The 13,012-nt window shown below is 37.2% G+C and overlaps 1 protein-coding gene across 1 annotated transcript in view; it reads right to left on the bottom strand.

The window, feature by feature from the left end:
* Nucleotides 1-13,012, bottom strand: part of LOC136249464 (integrin beta-1-A-like) — a 37,774-nt gene that overhangs the window by 14,429 nt on the left and 10,333 nt on the right. The window contains exons 6-15 of the mRNA XM_066041476.1: nucleotides 7,420-7,519; nucleotides 7,278-7,365; nucleotides 6,985-7,074; nucleotides 5,965-6,045; nucleotides 5,560-5,652; nucleotides 5,179-5,274; nucleotides 4,951-5,040; nucleotides 3,652-3,728; nucleotides 2,478-2,520; nucleotides 1,042-1,188 (exon numbers count right to left, since the gene is read on the bottom strand). Coding sequence (XP_065897548.1) covers nucleotides 1,042-1,188; nucleotides 2,478-2,520; nucleotides 3,652-3,728; nucleotides 4,951-5,040; nucleotides 5,179-5,274; nucleotides 5,560-5,652; nucleotides 5,965-6,045; nucleotides 6,985-7,074; nucleotides 7,278-7,365; nucleotides 7,420-7,519 — 905 coding nt within the window. The remainder of the gene's footprint in view (nucleotides 1-1,041; nucleotides 1,189-2,477; nucleotides 2,521-3,651; nucleotides 3,729-4,950; nucleotides 5,041-5,178; nucleotides 5,275-5,559; nucleotides 5,653-5,964; nucleotides 6,046-6,984; nucleotides 7,075-7,277; nucleotides 7,366-7,419; nucleotides 7,520-13,012) is intronic.

The following is a 13,012-nucleotide window of genomic DNA, read 5'->3' on the forward strand; positions in this document are numbered from 1 at the left end:
CGGCCATGGTTAACGTGTGTCATTGTGTATGTACCTAACTTAACTTGTACAATGTCAGGTTTCGAGTTGTAAAGAATTAAATCCATCTTCATGACAATGGAGAATGAAAACAACCGAATTGTATATAAAGCTATGCTATTTCTCGGTTTCCATGGTAACACATGCACCTTCTAGTCTTCATTTAGTCTGGCGTAGCCGACCCGCGCGCGTAGCGCAAGGGTCTGGTGACAGCCGCATTCAGTACCTGTGCAGATGGAATGCAATTAAATTTGAAAATACGCGCGAAACACTTGGACAATTTCCGGTAACAGAGCGCGACAGCTACTGTACTTGTACTTGAATGACGTCTATTTCCTCTACAAACCCTTACATTTGTGCTGGTTGTAGAAAAGACATAAGAAGCTTGCCATAATCAGTGGCCAAATCGGAATAACGTCATAGAATGTTGTTAATTGGTCACTAAGCAATCTGATTGGACGCACCAGTTTTTCGTAATGCTGGCACAGGTACTGAATGCGGCTGTCACCAGACCCTCGCGTTACGCGTGCGGGTCGGCTACGCCAGACTAGTCTTCATTATGACCCTCTGTTATGAAAATAGTCCCTTGCCATGGGAAAACTATCATTAGACAAGCAATAAATAGCTTAAACCAAAATTTAATTAAGTGCATGGGCGGGACTAAATTATATTAGTTTTGTCCAGTAAAATGATGATAACTTTAGAACAGATTAAGCTATGGATACCAAACAAGTGTCATCTTGTTCCTTATAGTGAGAGCAATCATTTGATACCAAATATAAATAGTTTGGATAATGTACAATTGAAATAGAAGCACAAATCCTAATTTTTTTGCTAAAAATGGCAAAAAAGGTCATGCAAAAGGTCACTTTCCCCTTATGGGATTTTCCGGGACTTTTGATATGTTATAGAGCACATTTTTCTGTGCTAGAAACTGTTGAAACCATTTGTGTTGCAATTAGTTAAAGGTTAAACCATAAAATGACTGGACTATTATATTGTGGAAGATCAAGTCAAACTTACGGCATTGGAAGTACAATCACATTCACAAATCCCTTGAAAGTCAACCATGACTGATCCAAATCCATCGATGTTTATACTGAAATTGCCACCATTTGAAACAAACGCAGCATCGCATGTAGCAGCCGTCACAGTTACATTAAATTCCACCTATGATTATGTACATTTATGCTTTATAAATTATAATATACAGAAAGTACAACTGCAGCATACATACGCAAATTTGGGTGCTATGTCACTCGTAAATGTAGTGAGGGACTACTAGCATACCCAATGATATGCCTACCATATGGTCAAGTGTTGCTTTGTGCTAAGTGAGCTTATTTATCAAATAGTACAGTAGTACTATTTAAGTAGGGATATCCCAAAAATGACGCGTGTTGCCTATAATTCCGCCTTCAACCTAGAGACATCTTACATGAGGAATAGTGTTAGTCCATCTAACATCAAATACAGCATTAAAAACCAGAAAACTATAGGCGGCTGGGTATAAATTTTTTAAAAATTGCTAAAACTCAGATTTTAGACTGACTGTCAGCCTGCCTGACCACAGTCGCAAGGCTGGAGGCCAAACGAAGCAGCACACAACCACCATTTTACGCCACAATAACAAACTCACCAATGGGATGTGCCTTTTGTGGTTCCAATGAGTGTGTGCCCTCTGCACCTTGTCTTTCCTTTTATCTTCAATCAGGCTAGTCTTCTCCTTCTCCATGCAATGAAACCATATGGAGGCATTAATTTTTCCTATCAATACTTTCCTTGAGCAACATATTTAGACGCTGCAAACTTATTGAAGCACTTATACTCGGTAGATACCTGTAATTTCACGATAGGCTCAATGCCATGCATATTAACTAATTAACGCGATCTGGTTGATCAGTACCAATCAAGCACCAAACCATACCTGTCAATCTATCACGATGACGCACCCTGTTATTATTGACCTATCTGTATGCTAGCACAATGAAATAGTGACACACCCCTGGAAGTGAAAGGCTGACTTGAGATACTCTAATACAGCAGTCACCCTAATAGTACAATCACATGTGATATAGCTGTATGCTATATATAACAAAAAAACCAAGCATACTAGTATATTAGAAATTACTAATCTAAAAATGAAGTAGGGATCCAAGCAATAAAAAGTAGTGAAACAAGAGATGAATGATGGTATTACAACATAGTTCGATGGGAAAATCATTGCTATATGCCAATGTAGGGATTTTCCCACTTAGCTGTGCTCTAATACCATCATTCATCTTGTTTCGCTACTTTTTAAATTAATGATTTTTAATGTACTAGTATATTATGTATTGTACTCATACAAATGCTGTGAGCAAAAAACTGTGCGTGTGTGTGTGTGTGTGTGTGTGTGTGTGTGTGTGTGTGTGTGTGTGTGTGTGTGTGTGTGTGTGATGATTATGTAACATACTCACCATTTGATCAAACTCAACATTAAGACAGCTTTTCCCATCAGTGCTAAATAAAAAGTAAATAAGAGTACTACTTTAAACAAACAAGAAATGTTTACACTTCAGCATACAATGATGACAAACAATTAGGGGGTGCACCAATACAAATTTTAGCTGATATTCCGATAACTGATATAAAATAATATTATCAAGCTGATAAACAAAGCTGATCCAATATGGTGGCATAGACCTTTTCTCTAACAAATTATTACACTCTAAATTCAGTTATAATGTGACAGTGTGGGACTTCAATCAACAATTGACATCACATAAACAGGTGTTACTAAGATATTGTTACAGCATGAGTACTCATAAATGGATGTGCATGTCTGTATCTGCTGATGGTTTACACATGTTACCAATCCGATACCGATATGCAAACAAGGCCAATATAGCCGATCCTTCAGTTAATTAACAACAACGGAAATTTTATAAACTAAAAGGGCCGGGTCATTACAACAAATTTGTTTACTTTGGACGGCTGTGGGCACACCTGGTTTACTGAAATTGTTTTCGTAAAAGTGTGTGTGTGTGTGTGTGTGTGTGTGTGTGTGTGTGTGTGTGTGTGTGTGCGTTTGTGTGTGTGTGTACATATGTTTGTCTGTACACACTCATGTGAGCAAAATTGTTAATGGTGAAAGCAGTTTGTACGTAAAAACAAAATGTATTAAACTTCCGAACAGGTGAAAAGAGGTGGTTTCTTTCTGGCAGTCTGAAATGTGGGTGTGGTGACTCTCCTTAGACTTTGTGAATTACCCTCCCTTTGGGTTCTACAGGCGTTTAACAACTAAAAAACAATGGTGCAGGCCTCGTAGACTACCAGGAATAGCCTATCTTTTTGAGCAGGCCTCGTAGACTACCAGGAATAGCCTATCTTTTTGAGTTAAAAGGGGAGCATCCCTACTGTGCATTTTGAATGTAGCACAGAAGGGATATTCACTTCTTATTGTTTTATTTGGACATTATGTACTACTCCGATCCAGCTTGTTTCATTGCAGACATTGTCCCTACTCTAATTTAAAATTCCTAATTTTTTCTTATACTTGTAATTAAAACACAATTAAGATACAAATATCATGGCTGTTTTATACCTATTACCACAGTGCCTCCTTCACTTCAGTAACATTCTCACACTTACTTTGGGCAGTTGGGAACAAAAGTGACATCTATTCCTTCAGGTTCATTTATTTGCAGAGTTATATCATCCGTGATTTCCTGAAAAAGAATAAAGTAAAGTATGCAGTATCATACAGTACGATAGTACTGTGTAGTAGGGATTGGTAAGAAATCATATGGCTTTATGACTCTTTGTACTTAAAAAAACAGCCTTGCAATAAGTTTTACCAGAAAAAACCACCTGGAATGCATTAGTACTGCTGTACCTTGACCTGAATTTCATCTGCCTGCTCTAAGACCCGGCGTTTAATATTTGTGGTGCGCGTCACTACCCAAACACGTGATTTTAACGAAGTGTGAATACGTGTGTGTAAGACGAAGGTAAACTGGTGCTAGCAGCCAAGGAGTCCTCTATAACATTTATTAATGCCAGGTAGTTGTTACCAGTTTAGTTTATTTTTTGCGAGATAGCTAGTAAAGCGCATCACCTTTGAGGGGTGGATCCAGTGTTCTAAAAGAGAGGTTTCATTCTTAATGGTCGACTCTCCAGCGATGCTTTACTGATAAATCATTAATATTTAGGCCTTCAGGAATGCAGCTGAAGCCTTTAACAGTTACTGTAATAGTCTGAAAAGACAATACAATAATTATTTTTAGAGGCGCTTATTGCATACGATGGTAAAAGATAGCAACTTCAAGTCATATTTGTACTATGTGGAAAACTATAAAGCTATTAAAAAATTAAAACATTTAAAAGGAAGTAGGGAATGGCATACGCAAAGTAAGAAAACAAGCTCAAAAATGTTACAGCTGAAATAAGAATGATTCATGCAAAAAAAGTAAGGAAACAAGTCAAACAGGATTAGATGGCTACTTGCTAAAATGACACACATTTTAATCCCTATTCTGACATAGTAAGATATTCACCAAAAGTAGGTACTAAAATGTGTCATTTTAGCAAGTAGCCATCTAATCTTGTTCGACTTGTTTCCTTCCTTTTTTTTGCATGGATCATTCTCATTTCAGCTGTAACATTTTCTACTTACTTTTTCTTGTTTTTTTTTTTTTACTTTTTCTATGCCAATCCCTACTTCCTTTTAAATGCTTTAATTTTTTAATAGCTAGTACAATTACAAACAGGGGCAATCGAATAGGCTAAAGAGTGGAGGAGACAAGGAAATGGGAAATAGAAACATATACAACAGATTGGATGTCATTCTGTGAGGCCAGTAACTAACTAAAACTCTGGGATACTATTTTTTCACTGTGTTGGGGGGGGGGGGGGGACTATTGTCATTCTATACTACAAGTTTCATCTCACCCTGTATGCTCTTTCAACTATGTCAACTATGTCAGAAGAATTAGCAGACAGTTGCAAAATAATAGCATCTGGCAATTGTTCCCTCATATCCTAGCAGAAAAGAACACAATGATAAAACAAAAACATGTTGTTAAACAGTAACAACTACAATATTTAGCACATATTTTATTGCTACATATTTATATATTCCTTCACAATGGACACATGGTATGGAGTGTATGTACATACCTCCAAAATAATGCCGGAATCTAGTAATGCACCAAAAACCAACTGAATATTCCGTTCTCTCAGGAGACTCTCTATCATGCCAAGAGATGGATAATCCTAAACAAGGTAACAAGGTTATAATGACAAAACACATTCCAGAAACCTGCACTTGTAGAAGAACATAGCAATTATTAAGCTAAAAAAGGCCGGTAGTTTGGTATGTATGATTCTGGCAGGCTATGAAAACAAATTCTGTAGTGAAATATATTAATATAAGTATGATAGGATTTAAAGATGTCCGTACTGTACATGCAGTCCAACATGTACACACAGACAAATTGTGCCTTTGAAATTAAATGCATTACAATGAAATTATATGTATTACAAATACAAAATACGAACATAAGTGATGGTCCCATTATAGAAGTAAGCATTAGATTCACTCTCTGGTTGAAGTAGACAATCACGAACAGGCGGATACACAATACCAGCAAGCTACAGAATAAAACCATAACAATTTATTATGATTACTGCATATTATGCACTTTTGTTTAATATGTGGTAACAATAATACAAGTTCACACTAGCATACCAACTAGCATACTGCAGACTCTGGTTAATATATTATTAGGTGCATGCAAGTTAAAAAAACAAACAAACAAAAAAAACACAATTCAGTAAACTGAAATTCTGATCCATGGTTGCTTTCATCTTTCATTAAAAAAAAAGAACTTGGTTGAAAGTGTTGGCTGTCAGTGATTTCTTTGTTACAATGTGTATATAGTGTACATGTTACAACATACATACCTTCCCATCTCCAGCAACATGGATTGGAGCATCAGAAATGTGCATCAACATTTTCAGTGATGGTGGCCTCCAACCAATTATCTATGTAAATTATGCACAATTCATAGAACCGAAATACGTAAGAGACAGAAATCTGGTTGGAATTATTGAAAGACAAAATATTTTAGTGTAGGTTACAAATGGCCTTTCCATTGAAAATGTACAGGAAATTTGTCTGGTAAGAATAAATTTTGGCCATCTAACTGTTGACATTGGTCAGAAAATGACAAATGGCCGACTTTCATTTCTAGCACTGAAGGAGATTTATATAACACAAAATAAAATCTCATATAATCTTGTTTCACTAGTTTGGATCCCTACTTCATTTTAATTTAAAGTTGGTTAGTTTTTTAAATATATGTATGATATACACGTATGACTAGAATATTGAACATGGCAGTTGTATTAGGGTGACTGCTTTATTAGAGTATCTTGAATGGACCTAACTGACCTACACACCAAGAAGTGAGCACCTCTCCATGCTTCCTTTTCACCATGCTATTAGTAAGAGACTTGAAAGACAGAAATAAGTATGGCTAGATCATTAAGGGTGTGTCAGTGCTCGATCATTATTGGTGCTGCTAGATTGCAAAGAGGTGTAGGCAATACCAACGTGCAACTACAAGTACAGTAAATTGCAAGACGATTGTCAGTTACAATCATTTTGTAGTGATATCACATGAAATACAGTCAATAGGATGATTCATTTGGATTTGAAATGTACATGTGTCTGCTCGGCTTTCATTGGTTGATTTTCACGTGAGTCATCAGTATGACATTGTGCAAGGGATATGCCCACAGTGGTCGGTACCGACCACCATTCAAATAAAATAGCCACCAGTACCACTCAACAACCACTACATATTCACCTCTGACATAACAAGTTAAGGCCCCCATACAAACATTTCTGGACTTAAAGTATCTTGTAGCCACCACTATTCTAAACCTGGGCACATCTCTGTGTGTGGTGCACAAACTTACTTCTTCACACAAAATAGCCTGCAATACTGCATCCATTCCTCCTTCTGGTGTATCTAAATTACCAGAAATCGTCTGGTTGTTAAGTGTTTCCTACAGCATACCAGATATACATATTATACAATAATCTAGTCTCTTTGTCATACCACATGACAATATGGTTGTAATCAGACCTCTGAGTGAACTTTACAGACACTGGAAGCTGATACATGCATCTTATACAGTGGCAAATCACGTATGCATGCTGTGTTTAAAAAGCTAACAGTACTTGTGTATAATTAGTTATTATAACAAACCTGAAATACATTAGAATCACTAGTCAATGGCACTATATGCCTAAATCCATACGCAGGTCGGCAGCCACGTCTACACGGATCATCGAACCTATGAATTTTAAGTGTAGTTAACTCGAAAGTTATTCAAGTAATGTATGCTTACGATAGTTGAGTTTCTGATATATAAGGAGCAATTGGCTTATCAACAAACAGTCCCATTCCTACTCGATAATTGTTTGTGATATTTGAAGCTATGTGCGTCACTAAAAAAATATAACACACATGTACATAAAATATCCTAAAGTATACAAACAGACACACACTACACACATTGATCACATGCTGCAGTATAGTATAGTGCTAATCATCCTGGAATTGGCCAGGTTGTTAATGAGTTAAGTACATAACGTTAGCCATGCACAATAATGTATGTTTGTATTGTACCTGATGGTAGGCCTACTTGTACTATAGACAGGCAGAGCATTCATTCCCTAAATCTACTCAGTCTTTATGTGATTGGGGCAAATGGTAAGTGATTTACTATGGTTGTGCAAAGATAGTAATGCAAAATGCAACATGTATTTTGTCTTTAGATATAGTATTGAGGAGGTTGTAATGATTGTACTAAGAAAACAGCTAAGTATAGTGTTAAAGCATTGCCGCGAGTGCTTTACAAAAAATAAAGTACGAGGCGGGAGGCCAAGTGCTTTATTTTTCATACAGCACGAGCAAGGCAATGCTTTTAAATGATTTATGGAACTTTCTAGTTGTGTAGCTTCACCATACACTAGGACTCATAATTAACACACGATGCACGAAGCCTGAATGCACACAAAGTAGTTTCACAAAGTAACTCAAGCGTAGTTCACCATAGTTTGGCATAGTAGACGTTCATCATGTATTTTGGCAGGTTTTGGTAAAAACCCACAATCGATTCTATTGCGACACATGGTGAAGTATTTCCGTGATATCTCCAGGATTTGTCCGTTTACATTAACAAACATAACAGCAACATTACCTTCTCCCACCCATCATCGAAGCATTTAGGTATGTCTATAAAAGCAATCCAGTGGTAGAACTCGTATTGGGGTCATTCCATGCCAAATCAACAAAAAAAATCCAGACCCCTTTGGATTTTCGTGAAATTTGGCACAAACATGGACCCTTTCAAGAAATTTTCCCACACCAAAATTTGACTCATTTTATTGGTCTCCCTTTAAGTTACGACCACTCAAAGTTTCTGCTGAAAATTTTATTTTGCTTACATGTCTTCAATAAAAAGACCATAACTTTGCTTGTGATTCACATAGAACCATCTGGGTTAGATTTGTGAAATCCTTATTAAATACTCTTTCAGGTGATATATAATGTTTTATAATTGCTAAAAGGAAAAGGTCAAACCACAAAATGTAGCTTTTTCCTTTGATCTTAATTTTCAGAAATATATATTTTTAATTAAATTTATTTTGGGTTTACATGTTGCTCTAATACCCATCATTCATTACTGTGAATTTAAAGTTGGGATCAATAGTAGATCATAAGTTATAAGTGTTAATGTGTAGCCTTGTAATCACTGCTGTTTGTATGGTTCAAGTATGCAAAGATGCAATACCAATTGCAAGTACTTTTATATAATACCATGTCACAATCATTTTATACATTGCTGGTTTGTAAGTAATGTTAATTTGTTTATGTTTTGTAAGAAACCCAGTAAAAGCTTATCTAATCCAAAACAGCCAGGCTGTAAAAAAAGTGTGCGGCCCTCAAAAAGGCTATGGTGAAAAAAGATGTGAAATCCAAGGTGGCGGCCAAGAAATGGCTGTGATGGTAGGTTACCGTATGACAGGAAATTTTGACGAAAGGAAAATTTGACGAATTTGCAATTCTCCAGCATTGACGAATTTAATGTTGACGAAAGCTTGCAGTGGTTAAGCGCCTCTAAAAATATTTTGTGCGTGCTGATTGAACACGTGCATACTTGTGACCGAAGGTGCTTGTGATGACCCTACCGCGACGCGATGTTTGAATTTATTATCTGTTCAGCTATTCAAGGACACCATGTATATAAAGATATCTGGGAGAATCCAACAATCGGAGAAGAGCTGAAATGCCAGCGTGAAATAGGAAATTCGCACGACCCTCTCGCTGTCCTAAAACGAATCGATGGACACAACACAATTATTGGGCATGTTTCTCAAAGAATATCTGCCTCTTGCAGTGCTTTCATTAGGCGTGGCAGCATCATTCAGTGCACCGTAATTGGCAATAGAAGATACAACGTTGATTTGATCCAAGGTGGACTAGAAGTTCCTTGCAAGTTGCGGTTCGCAATCAATTCATCCCAGGAATTTTGTAAAAAGACTGAGATTTCAGTGTCTACCACATTATCAACGACTGCTACGTTTTCTTTAGAAAAGTCAACTTCCATGATCGAAGACCAAGACATGGCTGTAGATGTTAAGATGGAAGAAAGCTGCAAGAGCCTAAGTGAATCAGAGTCACCATCTTTATCTCTATCAGTACCCCGCTCAGATAGTAATGATGATGGGACACATATTGTGCCAGTATGTGATGAGAAAAGCCAGATCACAACTTCAACACCATCCACGGTAGTACCACATAGTGTACATAATAACATTATGGTAGAGGAAGTTGTTTGTTCTCCACCTAAAAAGCGAGCAAAGAAATTTAATGAAGAAGCTATCATCATGGGAGACAAGTTATCAGATGTTGAGATAAATTTTGCACAAAGAATTCTGAAGGCGCAATTTCCAAGGATCAATGGACTTCAATCGACATTGCTTCAATGCAAGCCATACACTGTAGATCACCAAATCAATGAAAATAAACTTCAAATAGTCTTTTTCAAAGATCGAAGCCACTGGATACTTGCCACAACCATCAGATGTGAGACTGGTGAAGTAAAGGTTTATGACTCTATTTTTAATTCTCTTGACAAGGAATCACTGCGTACCACTATGAAGCTATTTTCTTCTGGTGATAATAAACCAAGGGTAAGATTAAGTCCTTCACAGAAGCAAAAAGGTTCGAATGACTGTGGTGTTTTTGCTATTGGCATCGCTGTTGCAGTTGCTTTTGGATTAAATCCAAGTAAAGTTCATTTCCAACAGGACAGAATGAGAGCCCACTTGGTAAATTGTTTCAACAAAGAATTGTTTTCACTTTTTCCTGTGTTGTAGATAATAATATTGACATTGCATATTATCTAATCTAATCTAACATAAAAGAAAAAAAAAAATATATCGCACATGCAGTTGTACAATGCTAGCTATATACATAATATAGAAATTCTTTAGTGTGTTTGAAATTAGTACTATTTGAAATAACTTTGATGATTGCTGTTGTATAATAAAAGTTCAATGTACAAAAAGTATCATGACTGCTTTAAGTACTTAGCTATGAAGCTGAATCCATTCTTAATTATTGTAGGGTTGCTTTTGAAATGCCTGTACAAAGAAATCATCCACATGGCTCCCAGTGGCTTCATGATGGTTAATCTGAGGTCAACAGGTTCCTTAGGATCCACTCCCTGAAATAGGCGGCAGATTTTGGTTGAATACCATTCTTGAAACTGCTTTCTCAAGAAGTCTTTTGCAGGCTTATTGACACTGATATCCAATGGCTGCAACCTATCTGTGCAGTTAGCAGGGATAAGAACCACGTACACATTATGTGCATCTATGTGTGTTAGCAGTGTCTCTGTACACTGTGCTTTAAAATTATCAAACAGCAGCAGTGCAGGATGATTTGATGGCAGCTTCATCTCCTTCTTCTTCATATTAATGTAGGGTAAAATGATTACATCTATGTACTCTTGCATAGTGCTCTCATTGCACCAGTGACTACCAGAATATGTTATATGCCAGTCATTGGGAAAATCAACCTGTGGTAGACAGCGAGGTGTTTTACCTTCGTACACTAACTGGGGTGGTAAAAAGTCACCCTCCATTGTGCCAGCAAAGCAAGCAGTGATCTGCCTTTTATCATCTTTTCCAGCCAAGCCTACCCTTTTACTTCCTTCAACTTCCATTGTCCACGATGCTGGTGGAACATAATTTATGGCAGTCTGGTCCCAGTTAATAATCAAGGCAGGTGGAATATCTTCTAAATCAACCAGTTGCTTGATATTCAACAAAAACTGTTCTTTGACACTGTCAAAGTGTTCTGGTGAAACCTTATTCTTACTACAAGCCTTACGTTTCACCATCCCCATGCGGCTCAACAAACTTTGAGCCCAGCCCTTAGTGATTTCAATGCCTCCAAATTCGCCACTTCCTTTTAGTAAATTTGCATCTTTGCTTTTCACAATCCCTTCCGCCGATGCCATTACCACTGCAGTATTAACGGCAGTCCCTCGTTCACGAAGGTACTTGATGTACTCTCGCACCTGCATGTCCAACTCATTGCCCAACAAAAGTGGTCTGCCCTGCTTCTTTTTGCGAGGTAATTCTTTAAGTTCTTTTATTTTGTCTTGAGGGAGATCCTTCACGAAATCATTATATTCATCCTTAAGCCGTCTAACTGTGGGCTCTGTCAACCCAAGTTTGGGAAACTTATGAGCGTAGTACCGCAATGTGTCAGCTGTTCCAATAGCAAAAGCCTTTTTCCCCACTTTGCAACGTTGCGCGTCCGTCAAGTATAAATACGGCCCCTTCTGTTTTCGTGAAGTTTCACTCTTCGTAATGGCCTTTGCAACAGCAGCGTTAGCAGATGTAATAGCATCTGTCGGCACTTTATCTGAAGGGGACCACGTGGATCTGGTAAAGTCGAACAAAGTTGATCACTGCTCCTCGACTTCTTGGTAACTGTAAAGTACTGTAGAATCGACATTATCCATAGTACAGTTAACGGGCTGAGTGCCTCCTTTCAACAACCTTTCACACTTTGATCCAAGCTTCGATCACTGCTAAATACGCACACAACATCCAAAAATTAATATAGCCTGGAAGTGCTTATTTAGTAAAGTTTGACGAATTAAATATTGACTAAACCAAAAATTCGTCAAATTCGTCAAATTTTCCTGTCGTACGGTAATGGTAAAAATTTTAATAATGACAATTCAGGTAAATTTTGTGAAGCGGCACAAAATTCACTTGAATTGTCATTATTAAAATTTTTACCATTAACCTACCATCACAGCCATTTCTTGGCCGCCACCTTGGATTTCACATCTTTTTTCACCATAGCCTTTTTGAGGGCCGCACACTTTTTTTACAGATTGGCTGTTTTGGATTAGATTTCATTTCTTTTTGTATTTGTATACCTCAAAGCCGGCCTGTGGCCGGCTTTGGGACTTTTTTAACCTATCTTTTTTCTTTACTACAGGAAGAAGAAAAGATGAAGTAGATGTACTTTAAATATTTTATCAGTAAATGTACAAATTATATATATAATACATAATATTATATTGATTACAGAAATCTCCATGGTGGTTCTTTGTAACTAAACACTCTACAAGGTGACTTCTTCTAGATGCTCTCTCTACAGGGTGAATTGCTTTGTAGCTGAACGATCTACAAGGTAACTTCTTCTAGCTGATCTCTCTACAGGGTGATTTGTTTGTAGCTGAATTCTGTACAGGTGATTTGTTTGCAGCTGAGCTCTTTACAGAATGGTTTCTTTATAGCTGAACTCTCTAAAAGGTAACTTCTTCTAACTGATCTTTCTACAGGGCAATTTGTTTCTGGCGGAATTTTCTACAGGGTGATTTCTTTGCAGCTGAACTCTCTACATAG

This window comes from Dysidea avara, chromosome 3 (genome assembly GCF_963678975.1).
Source record: "Dysidea avara chromosome 3, odDysAvar1.4, whole genome shotgun sequence".
Lineage (NCBI taxonomy): Eukaryota > Metazoa > Porifera > Demospongiae > Dictyoceratida > Dysideidae > Dysidea > Dysidea avara.